At 36.0% G+C, this 18,415-nt stretch overlaps 1 protein-coding gene across 1 annotated transcript; it reads left to right on the forward strand.

Moving 5' to 3' along the window:
* Positions 1 to 2,530: 2,530 nt before the first annotated feature.
* Positions 2,531 to 17,213, forward strand: TAF1C-like (TATA box-binding protein-associated factor RNA polymerase I subunit C-like). Its single transcript, XM_071593782.1, has 10 exons — positions 2,531 to 2,848; positions 2,930 to 3,028; positions 3,109 to 3,233; positions 3,749 to 3,848; positions 7,270 to 7,389; positions 7,529 to 7,733; positions 10,411 to 10,546; positions 12,280 to 12,970; positions 15,297 to 15,415; positions 16,810 to 17,213. Exons 1-10 carry the CDS (start codon positions 2,635 to 2,637, stop codon positions 17,125 to 17,127), a joined length of 2,127 nt encoding a protein of 708 aa, XP_071449883.1. The 5' UTR covers positions 2,531 to 2,634; the 3' UTR covers positions 17,128 to 17,213.
* The last annotated feature ends 1,202 nt before the right edge of the window (positions 17,214 to 18,415 follow it).

The raw sequence follows: 18,415 nt of genomic DNA on the forward strand, positions 1-18,415 counted from the left end.
ATCAGTAGACTACTGTTAATAAAAAATTTCAATCAATTAAATTTTATTTATGCATAATCTTCTTTTACTATTTGAAAAAAGACACCAGAATACCAAGTTGATGGTATTATCTTTCTCTTTGTCATTAAATCTGACCAGGCTCCTCTCCATGGCTGAATCTCACACCTCTTCAAGTTTCTTCATCCATCACTTCGTCCTTCAAATTCATGTCTCGAAAGACTCAAACATATCATAAGTGAACCATGCAATGCAGCATTCTACATCTTGGATATTTCAAATTATTATTACCACATTGCTTTTTCGTTCTATTCATTTTTTATCATTCTTATGTCACCACTTCTCTATTCCCTATTTTCTCTACCCTATTATGGTGCTTGTATTTTTCTCTGAATATATGTAAAAGTGAATATTTGGAAACTGCAAAAAAATAATTTAGCATTTGCTAAAGATGTCTTTTGAAGGAGATTAGAAAATGTGGGCATTAAAGCAGTATAATAAGACATAAAACATTCGGGCCAAAATTAGTCTGGTGTGTATTCACATCATGCCTCACACCCTAGCGGAGGCTGACAGGGTATTAAAAATACTAAAAAAACACTGACCCGCAACAATTCATTCACTTCATCAGCTGTCACCCATTGAGCACTATACAATCTCTTCTGTACTCACTCTCCTCCCATGGTCACCAAATCTGTAATAATCCAAACTTCAAACTATGACATCATGTGTATCTGTACTCGTTTATGTACCTAGTACTCATTTGCCGTTTTCCTTCCTCTCATTGATGATCCTGAGAACCAATGAAGCTGCGTGCAAAATCAATCTTTTTGTTCCTTAGTCCTTACATATGGCTGTCATTTTAACTTTGATGTGTCATGAAATCCATGTCTATAAATTGTGTATTACTCCTGTATAATTGATATAAAACCCTTTTCTGAAGCAACTTTTCAATTGTTCGAGGCATGTATTACATATGTCAGATATGTTGATCACCAAAAGTTGCAATTGCACTGTTGAATCATTCAAATCCAACATCACACATTAAGGTGCACTTTTTTGCAGTAGCTATGTCATGCTACATTATTCACAAAGTAGATTTTTGCAAGGGAATCATGAAAAGTTATACTGTGATATTTACGCTGGCACTCTTCTGCTATTTTCCCAACTTCTCATTTAAGGCTCATGATACTGGATGACACTTGCATGGAGTAGGCTATTCCTCATATTCCTTTTCTTCATCAACTTTCATGATCCTTTATTTCCCCATTTCATTTTAAACCACTAATCCCTCATAAAGGGCTTCTAATCCCATTAATATCTTCGATAACTTTCAAAGAGCTTTTCTACTCACACTTTCTGGTTTCTCGTTTCACCTTCCCCACAAATTCTCTGATTTTTCTTGTAGAAATGGGAACAGCGATGATATTTTCTGGTGTTGGTATTAATTAGTATGATGAACCACAAAATGGAGACTTTCCCTTCCTGTGATTCATATTGTTTGAATCTGCCACAGGTAGCATCCAATGTGGATTTCCGGCTACACATGCATATACTATATTTGTGAATGCAAACTAATGCAATCATCGGCCGAAAAATGTAAACATAATCATTTCTACCAAAATATATCAAAGATCTTATTGTCCAGTCTGCTGCTGAAAATTAATGATAAAAAATTAATAGGTTTTACTGTTACAAAATTTCTGAGGATCAATATTAATGAATTTTTCAACTGGGAATGCCATATTGATATTTGTGATTATAATTTGCTTCTGGCTGTTATCTCGTGAGAGTTTTATCTATCACAAATCAGAATGTTTCCATAAACTTTTACTATGCTTATGATTTCCCTCCTCTTGGATTTTACCTTGAGGTGGTGGAAGGGTTTGTGCAGAGGCACGGAGTATATGTGCTGATGGGAGCAATGATATTTGCTTCTGGTAGGGTTACCCCTAACAAATAGGCTGAAGGTTAGGGGTTAAACAAAAGGTAGTCTGAGCAGCAACTGCTTCTCAGTGAAGTGGTCGTTGGAGTAATGGCGTCACATTAAAAACACTATTTTGGAAAGCAATAGGAAACCATCTCAATTTTTTGGCCATTCTACTATGAGGGTAATCTCAGAAGTACCCGACCCAACAAAGAAAACACAAAAATTTAGGGAAAAATGCATTTTGTTAAACATTATCTCCTTTCAGCTCTATACACTTTTCCCAGCAATGTTCAATAAGTTAGATACCCTTTTTATTTCCAGAACTGTCTTGCTCCTCACAATAGTCATTAACTGCCGAAGTCCCTTCTTCACGGTTACAAAATCTTTGACCGCCGAACCATTTTTTCAAGTTTGCGAACAGAAAATATCTCGAAGAGACTAAATCTGGCAAATGAGGTGTATGAGGTAGCAACTCAAACTTTCATTCTTGAATTTTGGCCATTGCGATAACGGATTTGTGAGCTAGTGCATTGGATAAAACAACATGTGTGCGATCACGTGACAAGGCGAACAAGTGCGAAACGTTAAAAATGAGCGGTTCAGTGAAGTTGTGTGTCTGGAAATGTTTTTTCATTTGAGATGATACCAAGTGCAGCTGAAAGTAATGTTGAAGGACGTTACATTTGGACTTTGTATTCTTTCTAATCATGAAGGATTGTTTGACTCATTTGGGTGGGAACTTACCGAATCGATATTTAACATCACTGCCCCACTACACTTGCTTGGGGCCGAATTTATATTCTAAAGAAGTTATTCAAGAGGGAGATGAAGTGGATAGTCAGCTACTTGCCGGTGAACCCTTTCCTTTCAAATATACCCTCCCTCTCCCTATACTGAAAATGAAAAAACCCCAGAAAATGTGTATGTATACTTCTCACTCTTGTTGAGATGCATGTCCTCAGTGCATTTATCCCAATTACTTATCTAATTTTCCAATTCCAGTTTTATACGGAAAAGATCCTGGATTGGAAATCGTGTACCAAAAAGCTCGTTGGAAAGAAGTAATACAAAGGGAGCTTGGGGGATTTTTACAGCACAAACGTACGCATTTTTGAAAGCAATTATGAAAGTGAATTTTAAAATATGAATAATTTAATACATGAGCAGTGTTTTCATTATAGGTTTCAAAGACTTGCCTCTCATTAAGAAAGAACTACGGAAAAAGGGCAGAATAAAACATATACCATCTTCTGTGATATTATTATCGAAGCTATTGGAGTATGATCCAGATGATCAGTTTGATGGGGTTTGTTGCATCACTTGCTACTTATCATGTATTTTTTGTGTCATATATGCCCGTATTTGTGGACCTTAACGCCACCAAAAACTTACAATCATAAGTACCAGTTATGTTACATGTGCACTTGTTCTAAGTCTAAGTTAGATTCCGTAGTTTTGAAGGAATTCCAGACATAAAAATTCTTTCTTCTAGCATAGGTATTGTTACCATCCATAAAATAGGTCTTCTAAACATAATTTTATGTAAATTATGATAGTTTTTGTGAATAGGCTAGTGCAGCTGCACTCTTTAGAAGCTCTTCAATTAGAAATCATACGATATCATATGCAAGAGCATATCATACCTTTTTTGTGGTTTGAATTATTTGATTGGGGAGTAGGGAATTCACTAAAAAATACCACGGCTTATTGGTTTTTAATAGGCCCTGACACGTGGTGCATGAATTACATTATTGATTATTATACTGCATGAAATTAATTTTTTATCAAAAATATCATTCATTTTGGTGCATTCCATTTCAGTTTTACAATTGGTATTACTACGGTGGATGTCTGAGACACATTGATTTACAAGGAAATGATTTCCTCTTGAGAGCTGGTGGTATGAAATTTGATAGGATGGGTAAGTATATTGCAAAGAAAATAATTTATTATGATGGATTGAAAACCTTAGTCCCAGGCCTCATAATTAATTTCTCTTCTGTGCAATCTGGATGTATCATTGTGTTTCTTTGGATTAGAGTATTCATCCCTTTGGATTAAATTATCCATCCTTAATATAATACCAGACCCAGATATGATGGCCTTAGGAAATACTGTTTCTCAATCCGTTGTCGTGCTGTAACCACATACTTATTGATGTGAACCCCTTAGGTCTTAGCTGGTTCATTTTCCATTCTATGGGCTATCACTTTCACTGTTTATTTGGAGTGGCTCTTTCTGCCGCATGAGTTAGGGACAATGTGAAGATGCTGGGCTGATTTTAAATTTTAATATCCTGGTCATTAAGAGAGCCATGGACTTCCATCCTTTCATTTTTCTTCTATGCTTGAAAGATATTCCTTTCATATATTAAGAATTACAGGATATCTCACATTTATTGATCAATAATGTTATTACTTCGCCTAAATACCATTGTGATGACTAATTTTTTTGCTGGTTGGTTGCTCTTTTGATCACCTTATTGTTTTGTTTTTTGTTCTGTGAGGGTATCCGATGCATTTATGTGCTAATGTCAGAATACTAATAAAATATAATATGGAATTTCAAAAATCCAATAATCTTCAATTCATTGTCTTGCCTGTTTTAATGATGATGCTTTCTGTTTATTTATAAAACTTATTGATTTTATTTGATTCATTCAAAGTATTCTAATGTGTTCATTTTAAAGGTAGGTTTTGGTTGATCCCTAGTGTCTGTATTTTCCTTAGTTTTTGTGATAATTTCCTCTTTCTTTGTCCTACATTATTTCTTTCTAAATTTCTTGAATTCTGCCTACCTTTACCCTGTGTAAATGGTCTATTCTCTTCCTTCCTCTATTCTTCTTCTTCTCTTCTATTCTTTATTCTTCCATGCTTACCCAGTGTTCTCCCTTCTTTCACAGCTTTTCACGTATTAATACCTTTCAGTATCCCCCACTCCTGTAGTAACTACCATTCTTTGCCCACCATAAAATCTCTTGAGAGTTTTTCTTCCTCTCTGTTCAATTTTTTTTACCCATTCTCTGCCACACCCACCTCACAAAAGCCTCAAGTCTATACTCATCCACTTGCCCCATAGACCAAGTCTCACTTCCATAATGCAATGCACTCCATATTAAGTCTTTACTAGTATTTTCTTTACATCTTAACTCAGGATTGAATTTCTAATTGTTTTTATTTTTTTTTATTTTTGCTAATAATTCCTATTAGTTTCCACACTTGTGTTATAATGGGGAAAAACCCATAATAATGAGAAAAGTCTCCTAATAAAATATTATTATTATTAAGGGTACATACTGTGTCAAATAGCTGCAGTTCACTCATGGCAACAACAAACATAGTCAATTCTAGCTTAGAGTATGGAGATGGAATATGTTATCTCATCAATGAGTGTTCTGATGAGGTATTTTCTAATCTCCTAAAGCATAATGGATGAAGCCATGGGCTGACGTGAAGTTCAGTGAGACCAGGCCGAGACATCCGACACAATTATTGTTATTTTTATAATTCTATTTGCATGCATAGCATTCAATAATTTGAATGAGATCTGTTTATTATGTACTGATTGTTACAGATTAAGTGATGTATTAAATGTTTGTGTCTCATAAAATTTTGTATACATGGAATTCAAGATCAAATCATTGAAGGTTTTCCATTTGGCGATGTATATTTACTGCAAGAAACAGTGAATGCCAGTCTTAAGCAGTGTCCATGTCCATTTTACAGTTCCATAGCTTAGAATGGAACTATTAAGTTCCATATACATTTGTACTATACTGCCGGGAGTGGGTGGTGCCAACAGATGAGAGGATTTCACTAAGGGATGTTTATAAATTTCATAGAAGAAGAATTGCATCAGGCTAAGAAGCTTTCATGAAGAGGATTCAATGGTAGGGATATTGACTGAGGACATTAAGAAATGGCTTGTCAAAAGTTTGATTTGGAGCATGCATTTGTAAGGTGTGGAAGCATGGTATTTAAAGTGTGATGATAAGCATAGTTTGGAGGCTTATGAAATGAGGGTGTGGAGAAGGATGGAAAATGTGAAATGGACAGAAAGAAAAAGAAACAAGAAAATGCTTGGCATTGTACAGGAGAAGAGGTTACTTTTAGGAAAAATCCAAAGAAAACAGGAAAGATAGATTTATAGTGATTCGATTGGGAATGGGATGTTCAAGATTGTGATAGAGGGAAGAATGTTAGTCTAGTTAGAAATGGGTCTGAATGTGATAGGTATGTTGGATAGAATGAAGGGTGGAAGGAAGTATGCAGAGTTGAAAAAGGGCTTATTGTAGTGTCAGATTTTGGGTTGTGTTTTACTAGGAGAGGACTGTAAATTTATTGTCGTATAGGCTGTGTCCATCCAAAACCTATCTTAAACTTTATGTGATTGTAATGTATCTATAAACAGTCTACTGGTTGAACATAGTTTTTCGATGGACCCTTGGACTATACACTACAGTACTCCTAAACCCTAACCAAACATGACGAAAAACATTCCTAGATCCAATGTTACTCTAATTCTTTCTTATGAGTGCATGCTTTCTACCCTCCTTTCCATATCTTTCTCAAAATTCTCCCCTCTTATTGCCGTCTCCAGCATCCCATTGCCTCTCAGCAACTCCTGCATCCACTTGTCTTGCATTTATTAAATTTTTTCGGACAGCTATATTTCTTCCCCTTAGAATGCCTAGAATTTCATCATTGGTTTTTCTTCCCATCCATTATTTTCACCCTTCTTCTCCGTACTCACATCTCAAAAGCCTCCAATGTATGATTATCCACCTGCCTCAATGAACAAGTTTCTGAACTGTGAAAAAGTATGCTCCTTAATAAATTTTTCATTTGTCTTTTCTTTATAAAATTGGTTAATGTGCCTCTTTGTAAATGCTTCTTTATCGAATGTTTAAATTTACGTACTAGTCTGAAAAAGTCGGATAGCATGGGAGAGGACTCGGGGAAAATGTGGAAATTTCAAAATCAACCATTCCAGTAAAAATCTGATGTGGCCAACTCATTAATTTCACCCGACAATTTCACTTTTCAGGACCAAAGATGAGGGTGGCATTTAATAAGTGATGGTGATCCTGTTGCATTACCAAGTCCTGTTTAAAATATCCCAAGGCTTAACGAAGGATTGGTCTCTATATAGTCTACACAATGAAGGTGTCAAAAGGCATTAGTTTGGCAGTTGATTAGCATTTGAGCTGAAACTTATTAATGCCCATGCATCACCAATACAGTTACATTCTATCAAACACTGTTGGGAGTATCTTTTAAGGTCAAAATTGCAAGTAAATAATAATTTCTGTTCTCTTAGTTGTTTCATCATTGCTCTTACAGATGCTGTTCCCATTAAACAGTGTGAGAGCATTTACTTAAAGGCTGATGTGCCAAACATTACAAAGTTTGATTTTGGGAACAAGAGCCCAATCCACCAAATTATTGCTGATAAAGAATGTGGTATGGCAGCAGTTTAATTTTTTGTATGATAATGTATTGTATAGTATTTCCACTGCTTATTTTGAAGTTAATATTGTGGTATTATTAATATTGATATTGTTAATATTTTTGATAACCTTATTGTGCTTTACGTTTCTAGAGTATGTTGGAGTTAGACAAAGTGGACAATGCACTATAGTTTCAACAATGGAGATCTCGGATATCCTGAGGTTTCACACAGTAAATGAATTTAAATCAGTGTCATCTAAATTTACCAGCATTGATTTTGATGATTTAAATAAAGGAAATTATGCTACTATGGATACTGCGGGTGTGGTGTGTTTAAGAAACATAGATTATGAAAGGTCAGTCTGATTCCCTTGATATTTGAACTTCTTAGTTCAATTTTTTTCATTTTCAGATGAAATAGATGTGGAACCTGATTGCTTACATCACCTTTTATTATTACACATTGCTTAAAATATGATGCATTGTTTAGTTTATACCCGGTAAAAATGAACGTTTACTTGAAATTAATTTTCATTGGATCCATATTTATTTTTGTTGATATGCCTGTCTTCATGACAGCCATTTTCTTCCTCTTTTTGCTTCTTGTGCTATTTTTGAATAATTTAGTTTCAAATTTATTATGTCAGTGGATTGTAAAGTTGCACTCAAATTATAATGGGTGTCATACAAAATACTATGTTTACTTATTCATCTACATCATACCCCGCAAGCCACGGCAAGGGCGTGTGGTGGGGGGTGTTAGATCACCAACCATAAAAAGGAACGATACCACATGAAAAACAACAACATGGAAAATTACACCCGCAGCTGCGCACACACTCATGCAAAAATCCCTTCATCAAACACTCATGCAAACACATACCCCATAAAACAACAAAAACTGCACCCCAGGATGCAGCACGAAAGCCATCCAACAACACGCAAACCAGGACACAACAAGCAAGAATGTGAAACACCACCACCACATGAACATGCAACACAAAACACTCTACCCCCCGAGGAGACTGTGAAAGGCAGGGAATATGACCCAACATTGCAGTTGGCAGGAATTTCCCCCCACGGAGAGGGACGAGGGATTGAAAAGGAGACTTAAAAACAGATGAGCAGAACACTAATGAGGTCATTTGGAAAGAATGGGTTATGATAACAAAACACACGAGGTTCATTATAGTTCTTTTAAATTTTGGAGAATGAATGCAGTGATAAATGTTAAATTAATTGTAGAAAATACTCGCAAAATCAAAATGTCGTCATTGAAAACCTGAGAACAATAGAGATTTGTAAGGGATCATCATCCGTCATATCTATTTAAATGAGGAAACTAATTCATTATGGACCTATATGGTCATTTTACTCTGTATCAGTTGTTTAGCTGCACCTACTGAAATCATAATCATACTGCATACCCTCTTACAAGGTACTAGGTATGTCTCATCAAATCTCTCACCATCACCGTTTTTAGTAGCATTTGCATGAACTCAAATGCAAAGCTTGATTGGTTTAAAAATTTGCCACACTATGTCCTCATGAAATGTTACCTAATTTAGTCACTAGTGTGACAGATTTCAAATTTTGAAAATTATGTTGTAGTAAAGGAGGGATAGTAAAAAACATTGCCAAGAGTCTTAAAGTTGAGAGAATGTTTTAAAATACCAGATACGTGAACCAGAAATCTTTAATGTTCATGTATATACAGGGTGCATTCCAAAAGTAATGAAATTAAATTTCCCATGCCACTTCTATTGGTCGCAGTAGGATCAAATTACTAGGAATAGATGGGGGGGGGACCCTATGCTTTGCCGCAAAGCCAATCTCAGTGCTCTCTAAGTGGTCGAAGTGGCAGGATGTCAGTTATTGTAAATCTCTGCATGCCGATTGTGTCAAGAAAACAACCAAAAGACCAACTTGAGTGGAAATTCCAAGTGAACTTTTGCAACATATTGAAAATGAACCTGATTATTTGAACAATGTCATCACTGGTGATGAAACCTGGGTTTTTTATTACGACCCAGAAACAAAACGCCAAAGCTCTGAGTGGTGGCACACCAACCAGTCCCCCAAGCACAAAAAGGCAAGAATGAGCAAATCATGAGGGAAAACAATGCTCATTGTCTTTTTCGACAGTAAAGGAGTGGTCCATAAGGAGTTTGTTCCTCAACGACAGACAGTTAATACTGCCTGCTACGTAGAGGGGCTGGAAAGAATCCAAAAAAGGGTCATCAGGACGAGAAAAGACATCTCCGCTAGCTGGCAACTCCATCACAACAACGCACTACGTGAGTTCCTGGTCAAACACCAGGTGCCAATGCTGCCCCATCCCCCCCCTGTCCTGACGTCACCCCAGCAGACTTCTTTTTCTTCCCTCCGATTAAGGCAGCCTTGAAAGTAACCTGTTTTTTGCCCATTGAAGAAATCCAATCAGCCATGACGAAGACCTTGCGATAGGTCCCCGAAGATGCCTTCCAGGGCACGTACCATTCATGGCAGAGTCGCTGGAAAAAATATGTAGAGGCCCAAGGACAGTACTTTGAAGAATTTTAAGTGTTTGTGCAAATCTGTTCAATATATGAAAGTACTTTTGGAATGCACCGTGTACAACTAACAGGTTATAAACAATATTTTTTATCTTTTGTATTCAGCTGTTAAATGAAATTAAAGGATATCTACCTCATTCATGATTTATGAAACTGATAATAATTCCAATGAGTAGTGGATGATGATCATGAAATATTCACTGCATTTTGAAAACAGCTTCATGTAGCTTGGAAGATTTAAAAGGCCTTAGGAAAGATGGTCACTTTCCGATAAGTTTAGATGGTTAGTGAGGCGGTCGAAGTGCTCTCTGGTTTACCCAAAGGCTTAATCCCACTTCGGGAAATGATGTTCTGTAGTCTTATAATGTTTTATTTCATGGATAAGTTTATATGACATTGCAGTACCTTAAAAACCAAATTACTGCCTAAGTAAATTAATAGATTTTAGTCTTGATGATTACTCCCTTTGTTCTTTTAGGTCACATATAAAACAATGGACTGTCCCTAGTTGCTCAGACGATTCTGTTGACAAATGGTGTGTTGTACAGTATGGACAGAATAGGGATAGTGTTATATGCACCAACAGGCAATATGTTAGAACATATGACACAAGGGTATGTATATTATTATTTTTCATCACAGACTCAATAGTATATTGTTATTATTTTATAAATCTTGTTGCAATTAGGCAATTGTCTTAGGGGCAACGGTATATGTGACTCTTCAAGAGCATACAGCTTTGATATGCTTTTATAAGTGAAGGCTCATTAAAATTGGAAATGACATTATTATTACTTGTTTAGCAACCTGTTTTTAACATGAGAAATAGTTTTGTTATCATGTAATCTGAATATTTAATCTAAGTCAGTATTTCAGATTAAAATAATATCACCAAGTGCTCACATAAATTCCACATAAGTGAACTTAATTACATTTTATTAATAAAATTGGCTGTACAACACAGGGGCATAGGGTTTTATGCAGTGCCACTTAATGATTGAATATGTAAATACTGATTGATAAAAAAGTCAGCGATTTTGAATATATTCATATTATTTTTGTGGAGGATCTCATTGGTTAATATCTTCAAGATTATTTTTTCCAAAATATTTTTTCAAAACTGCACCTTGGAGAAAATGTACGCTGAAATTGGCTGTGGCAAATGAATAAAATAATGGGAATTAATAATTGATAGATCATTCAAGTGGGTTTAGCACAAAAGAAAAGATACTTGTATTATAAAGACAATTTACTTTTATACTTATATTATAAAGACAATAACAATTTATACTTATATTATAAAGACAATTAAAATCTCTTATTTCAGTTGATTATTTTCCAGTCTTGGTGTAATTCCAGCATTACATTTCACCAAGGGTGCATTCACACCTTGGAAATCAGTGGTTAAATGAAATTTAAGTCATCTACCTCATTCATGATGCATGATGTTAATCCTTCCAATTTTATTTATCTAGCTATTGTGTACAAGAAAGGTGCATGCTTCGTCAGTTCCCTTCTGAACGTATTCTAATGATCTCATCCCTACATAATCATATTATAAGCAGAGTTGCAAAATTCTCAGAGGAAAGATTTTATTATGAAAAATGAGGATGTGAAGGCTTATGTGCAGTTGATTGCTCCAGTAAATAGATAGAGGGAGGATGGTGGTGAATAGGCTAAGGTAATGATGTCTGGAGAAGAGTTTGTACTGGGTGAATTTCTGTCAACCTGGCTATCAGCACCCCTCAGGCTTCCCTCCTTGCAATAACATTCAGCTAGTAAAAGTTCAGTTGCACTATTATTTTCATAAATGGACTGTGATTTAATTTTACTCGTATAATTTTGCTGTTGTATACAGAACAGGGCACTACACTAGTGAATGGTATCTGATAAAATAAGAATGTTTTACATATACCTGTCACTCTAATTTTAGTTTTATGAATCATATTATTTATCTGGTATGGTTTTCTACCATTTAAGGTAGGTTTTGAATGGACACAGACTATAAAACAGTGCAGCGGTACATTTCTTTGCCTCTCCCAGCAAAATACAACCTGACTCCAACACCTTCATACAATTCTGCATTCTTCCTTCCTTCATGCCATCCGTCGACCTTCTCACCTCTCCCCTTTGTCCGAGTATTCATTATTCCAACCCTGATGAAAACACTCTGCATCCATCTTCTGTGCCTCCTTTGGATTCTCCCAGCAATCTTCTCGCCTCCCCCACCATACCTAGGGCTTCCTATTTTGTTTTATTTGCTGTGCATTTCATCTTTTCCATCCTTCTCCACACCAACACATTTGCAATACTTATCCAATTTCACTGCTTTTTTCAATATTTCCAGGCCAAAAACATGAACGCCATGGAATTTTGTTGCAAGGATTATCCAAGCATGCTTGATAGGTGTGAGGAATTAACGTGCGTTGTTGAAGGGAGTCAAAGGTCAACTCATCCCCTGCTCTACGTCTCGACCCATCATAAACTATTTGGCATGGACCTTCGTTTCCCCCGAGCATTTGTTCAAAGATGGACACATGGAATGGAAACTGCCCCATCTTATGCATGTGTTGCCTATGTTGATGGCACAGGGGGAAATGAACCCCTGGAAGTGATCATACTCCGCAGCCAGGTTACCAATGAGCTTTGTGCGATTGCCAACCATCCAAGTTCTGAAGTGAGCAGCTATCCCATCAGTAACTTCTTCCCTACTTCCCTCCCATCCTACTCTGACACACTCAGATTTGGACATTGGAACGGGATATTGCTGGACCCCTTGACGCAAAGGAGGCTATCCATGTCCACGGTGGGAATGTGCTGTTTTAGCAGCACGGAAGGTGTCATCACGTGTATGTCGCAGAACTCAGTCGGTGATGTGTTTCAGCAGCACCTTATACCCAAGGCAAATGAGCACAATGTGATATCAAAGAATGTCATTCAGCACCTGAAAAATTGGGAAAAGTCATTGCCAAAAGATAGGGCTCCACGGAAAAAGCTGGAAACGGTTGTTCGTACTGATATGAAGGCTTTGATCAAGCGTGAGTAATTTTTAAACTTTGATTTGTATTTAGTAATTACATATTATACTGCTTTATGATATGATTTTTTCCACCAAGGGGTTGGCAATATTGGATGAACTGTATCTATTACTAAATCAAACTCTTGTCCTTCAGTTATCTTCATTGACTTCTTTTGCTTGAAAAATTGAAGAAAAAATTATTGAAGGAATATTTGTTTTTGTATCTTCTACATCTATGTATTAATGTAATGCATAGTAAAATTTCCAATTGCAGAGTGACTGAACTATATCCATGAGAATGAACTGGCCATAATAGAATACTGCTGCATTTTAGAGGCATGGGCACAAAAGAAATGTAAACTTTTTTTTGTATTTCACTTTTCAATGTTTGGAAACAATCCTATTCCAGCCATTTCTTCGATATTTCAAAAATTGGCTCAAAAATGCATGCACATTTGCAAATTATCAAGTTAAATTGCTTTAGTATATTGGAATAAAATTAGAACTGTTAATGAGTCAACTGGTTCAACATTTAGCTCAACTAAATTTAAGTCATTAGGCATTCTTGGTCAAAGAGCATTGGTCAAACGCTTCTTGCCTTATTTTTTCTGCTGTTCCAATGAGCAGGTTTTGGAGCAATACTTAAAAACACTTCAGGCACAAACTTGGAGCATTCTTACCCTTAGACTAAGATTAATATTCTTGACATTAAGTTCCTCCTTTTCTTGTTTGAAACTACTTCTGCCAAATGTATCTTATCAGCTATTTCCTGTTTGCTCCTCCTGTCAACTGTGGCTAATAGAAATTTTATTTGTGGTATTGTAAATATTCAATACTGGGTATCCTAAGTTCTTAAACATTTATTTGATCATATGAAGTGTAACTAGAATATTAGCCGACCTGGGATGGAATTATTGGAGAAAAGGTTATGCAGACATCCATGTATTAACTTGAGAATGTTAGGAAGTTATGTTTTAATGAAGATTGTTAAGAATTCATTTGAACTTGAACAAAAAAGGTTTTGATGCAACAGAAAAATGGCATCTAATAGGACTTATTAATGAATAAATTTTTCAGTAATTCATGAAACAAGCTAGAGGAAAAAATTAGACAACCTGAACCATACAGTTAAATTCTCAGCAACAGTGCCTACCAGTTTCTTCTAACCAAGTACTCCATCCCAGATCTGCTTAAAATGTAATTACACCTTATACTTAAATTCAAAACAATGTTTAAGAACTTGGGATGCCCGGCATTGAGTCTTCATAGAGCCACAAATTAAGCTTTTCTTATTCAGACTCCAGTACTTAAAATATAGTCTGATTCGAGAGGGTCAACTAAGTTCCATACATTTAAATCATTTCATTGGCCCTATTCATTTAAATTTCCGTGAGTACAGATATTAAGGAGCCTCCATAATATCATTGGCATTCTAGACTAAATTTGTATGTATAGTATTTACTGTGTTGGGAAATCTATAGTGTTCATTTTATTCATAAGCCATCCCAAGTAAACGCTACCAACTTATTTGGTTACCCTGCCAGCTAGTCCAAAAGACATGCATGGGAGATACGATTTCTGGTTTGTTTTACTAGAAATTTAGCGATGAAACTGATATAACAAGAATCTTCTTATGGAATATGACCATATCATTAATACATAGGTTATTAAGGTATGAGCAGATGCTTAAGACTTTGGAGTCTCAGGAGTTTATTTCCCACCACTTCTCTAAGGTAGAATGAAATGTAAATCTCTTCATGACTGTAAAATGGTTCGCACCTCTCATAAGAACGTTGAACAGTATACAGCATTACAGATAAGCATTGCAAATGAGCAATGTTTTGTCTATCATTATTGCTTAATATACCAAATACATGAATAATATTGTTCATGCCAATGAATAATTGGCATCTCAATATTTTATTATCTAGTTCTTATCTGTATTGAAAATGGGTTATTTCACTCAAGTCTTCAACATGGTGTTGTGTGTTGATGTAAAAATGTACAGAATGGCACATATTCTAAGTTTTTACAAGTGTGTCTTTTGCATGTTGAGCTTAATAATAATAATTCTTAAAATATTGTCAAATGGTTGAACACCACGATAAATATCAAAAAGTTTAAAACACTGTATAAATTATATAAGTTTTTAAAACCAGTTCAGTTTTTTGCACTAGAATGAAGGATTTCACACTTTCTCATATTAATATCCCATTTAATTGATGATTCTAGATCTAAGTGTGCATTATTGTCTTGAGAAAGTCAATTTTATTTTTAGCAAAACAGTTATTTTTCAATTGTCAAGCGTTCTATCCACTTATAGTAATATTTGTGTAACTTCTCAGGCATACTGGATAAACCAGATATAAGTACTCCAATGCCGAAAGATGTCCAGGCAGACTGGAAGATCTCCAAACGCAAGTTGTTTAGCCACACAGACATGCTAGCTGAGAGAATTCGTGGGGTAAGCTCTTCTTAGAATGATTTAAAGATGTAAAATGGAATCATTTTCTAATCACTAACTTTAGTTTGCTCTATGAACAAGTGTTTAGTTTTTTTTCCAAACTTTTGCTGAGTTAATATTGTGCTTACACCTAAGGTTGAAATTTGGTTAAGCTCTAAGATCAAAAATAACCATTTTGGCAAGGAATTTTAATGGGACAATTAAATCAAGGATATCTATAATTTAATTTGCTACTTAAGAATATTCAATAGCAATGACCAAAGTATTCCCAAACTTTCTTGAAATAACATCATATTTGTATAATCCACTACTTTGTTTAGTAATAACATGAGTACAGAATAGCATGAGTACAGAATAGCATGAGTACAAGTTATTAATTTTATTGAAATTCTAATGGTTAAGGTAGGTTTTCGATGGATGCAGCCCATACAATTGTACAACAATACATATACTTGACCCTCGTAACCATAACACACAACCTGACATCCGGAAGGATTGGCATGGTGTGGTGGCTATAATGTGGCCCTACCTGACTTCCAAGAAATTAGTGGAGAGAGCATATCATGGACTTGTTTAAGATTAATATTTCAAATGTGCGAAAAATTAAATTGCTCTTTGACTCAGTTCATTATTATGTGGGGAAATAAATTAAATACATAATGATACCATTATCTATAATGTGTTGAGGAAGTATTATGTATTACATGTTTAGCTTCATCTCTAACCAGACCGGTTTCACTCATATTTTGTGATGCTCGAGGCATACCTTTAAGTTATTACTAGAGTTTTATGAATCTCTCAAAATATCATTTTTATCTTATTTGATATAATAAGTAATTGATTTCACATTAGCATCAGACATAATGTTACTTCCATTCCAGCTGTAACTTCAGTTGCGTCTGTTTGCAAGTGCAAGCCAACACCCTTCTGTTTCACTTTCTCACTCTTGCACACTTTCCTCTGACTGGTAGTTTTTTTCAAAACTCTCAAAGGTAAAAAGAATGCCTCTTAATCTTGTCTTGCCTACAATGTTGTAAAGAAACCACTTAAAAATTGCACATGATGACATTGAAGATGTTGTACTATATGTCATTCCACACAGAGTGTGGCATTGATTTTGCCTGTATGACATGGCTATTAACAGAAGAGACAAGGGGGTTACACAATGTAAGGTACCATCTGAGGGACAGGATACTCCGCTTAAAGTTTTTTCCATGTGGCACCCAAATAGGGACAGGGATATGATTGAGAAATTCTGTCATTGCAGGGATCAGAAACTGGACCTTTGGGTTGGGAAGCCATATGCTATCCATCGCACCAATGATCTCCCTTAAACAAAATCTCAACTCAATCATTACCTTGATTACTCACCTGGAGGATATTTTATTTGTCAGGCTTGGGAACTGGATGATGAACCAGAATGGAAGACTGATGAAGAGGATGAGGAACCACTGTTACCCACCCAAGAAACAATGGAAAAAGTTAACCAGTGGCTGGGAGCATCTCAACAAGTGTTCACATCAACGCCAATGGCATCTCAAGAATCCCAAGAGTCTGTGCCACTCTCTTTCAAGCCTCAACTTCTGGAAACTCAGTTTTCCGAATGTGATAATAACATGTCCCCAAACCCAGGGATATTCCAGGAAACAAAGAGGAGACTCACTATCCTGGGATCGGGGCGAGCCAAGAGGCCACGTGTAGATGGTTTCTGATTATGGTTGTTTTCACACTCACAATGTGCCTTTTACCAATGAAACTTGATGTACCTGTTCTTGGAGCTATTTATATAAGATGGAAAGCAAATTTTTATGGTAATTATTTTCAAGTAGTTTAATGGAATTCTTATTTATTTTGAGGAATAAATTATCATTAATTCTGAGAATTTGTACTGTTTATTCTTTAGATGAATGTTCTTTCCTATTCTTCCCTCAGGTCGGCTTGAATACACATGTAAATATTTGTTCTCCTAGGACCTAGGCCCCCATACTATAGCCTGCAACTCATAAAGGTATCAGTTAGATTATATTCTGGTTAAACAGGTTTAGGAACAGTGTGATCAATTCACACAGCTTTCCAGGAGCGGATGCAGACTGACCATTTCAAAAAGACTTGGTTATAATGAAGTGTAGAGTCCATTCCAAAAAGATAAGGCAAGGTGGAGAGGTAGGATATGTAAGGTAGAAGCATTAAATCGATTGACAAGGATAGGTGTATCAACAGGCTGTAGGGAAAATCAAGAATGAGGGACAAGAGCAGAGTACTATCAAGGAAAAATGGGAATTACCAAGAAAGGGATATTGAAAGCCGCAAAAGAAATTATAGGAACCATTAACGGAAAAGGAAATCATGGACCACAGATGAGATGATTAGAAAGATATATGAGAGAAAAAAATGAAATAGTATAAACATAGAGCAAGGCAGAAGGAAGTACAAAGAGTTAAATAATAATTTGAGACAGGCAACAAAGAAAGCAAAAGAAGCATGGTGGAAGACACAGTGTGAGGATATGAAAAGTTTGCAGAAGGGTAAAATTGGTGCGCTATAAAGCAAGGTCAGGAAGTATGAAGGGAAGATCTGTGCTGACAGAGATAAGTCAGGTAAGACAATAGTTGACAAAGAAAAGATCCAAGAGAGATGGAAGGAATATATGGAATTACTATCGTGGTAGTCCAGAGGATAGAACATTGGACTACTGACTGGAGGGTCCCGGGTTCAATTCCCAGGCAAGTCTCTGAGCACCTGCAGCTCCACCCAAGCTACGTGATTTTTTGGGTACCAGATCTTCCTGGGAAACCATAACCGGCATAGGGAAAGGAACTGGCCCCCCTACCCTGATGTATGAATTTCACACGCCGTCGGGCTTAGTACTGGGTGAACTCTACCATCACCTACCAAACCAATCTTCGGGTTGATTACGGTGTTTATGTTTACTATGTGGTATAGAATTTCTACATCTACATAATAATACCCCGCAAGCTGCTGCAAGGGTGTTTGGCGGGG

This window comes from Hetaerina americana, unplaced genomic scaffold (assembly GCF_022747635.1).
Source record: "Hetaerina americana unplaced genomic scaffold, ioHetAmer1.1.p SCAF_6, whole genome shotgun sequence".
In the NCBI taxonomy this organism is placed as follows: domain Eukaryota; kingdom Metazoa; phylum Arthropoda; class Insecta; order Odonata; family Calopterygidae; genus Hetaerina; species Hetaerina americana.

Excerpts from the sequence above, each read along its gene's own strand:
- TAF1C-like (XM_071593782.1), top strand. The coding sequence starts at position 2,635 with ATGAAGGATTGTTTGACTCATTTGGGTGGGAACTTACCGAATCGATAT. Across the intron at positions 7,390-7,528 it reads TATTGCTGATAAAGAATGTG|AGTATGTTGGAGTTAGACAA; the intron begins GTATGGCAGCAG and ends TTACGTTTCTAG. Across the intron at positions 7,734-10,410 it reads AGAAACATAGATTATGAAAG|GTCACATATAAAACAATGGA; the intron begins GTCAGTCTGATT and ends TTGTTCTTTTAG.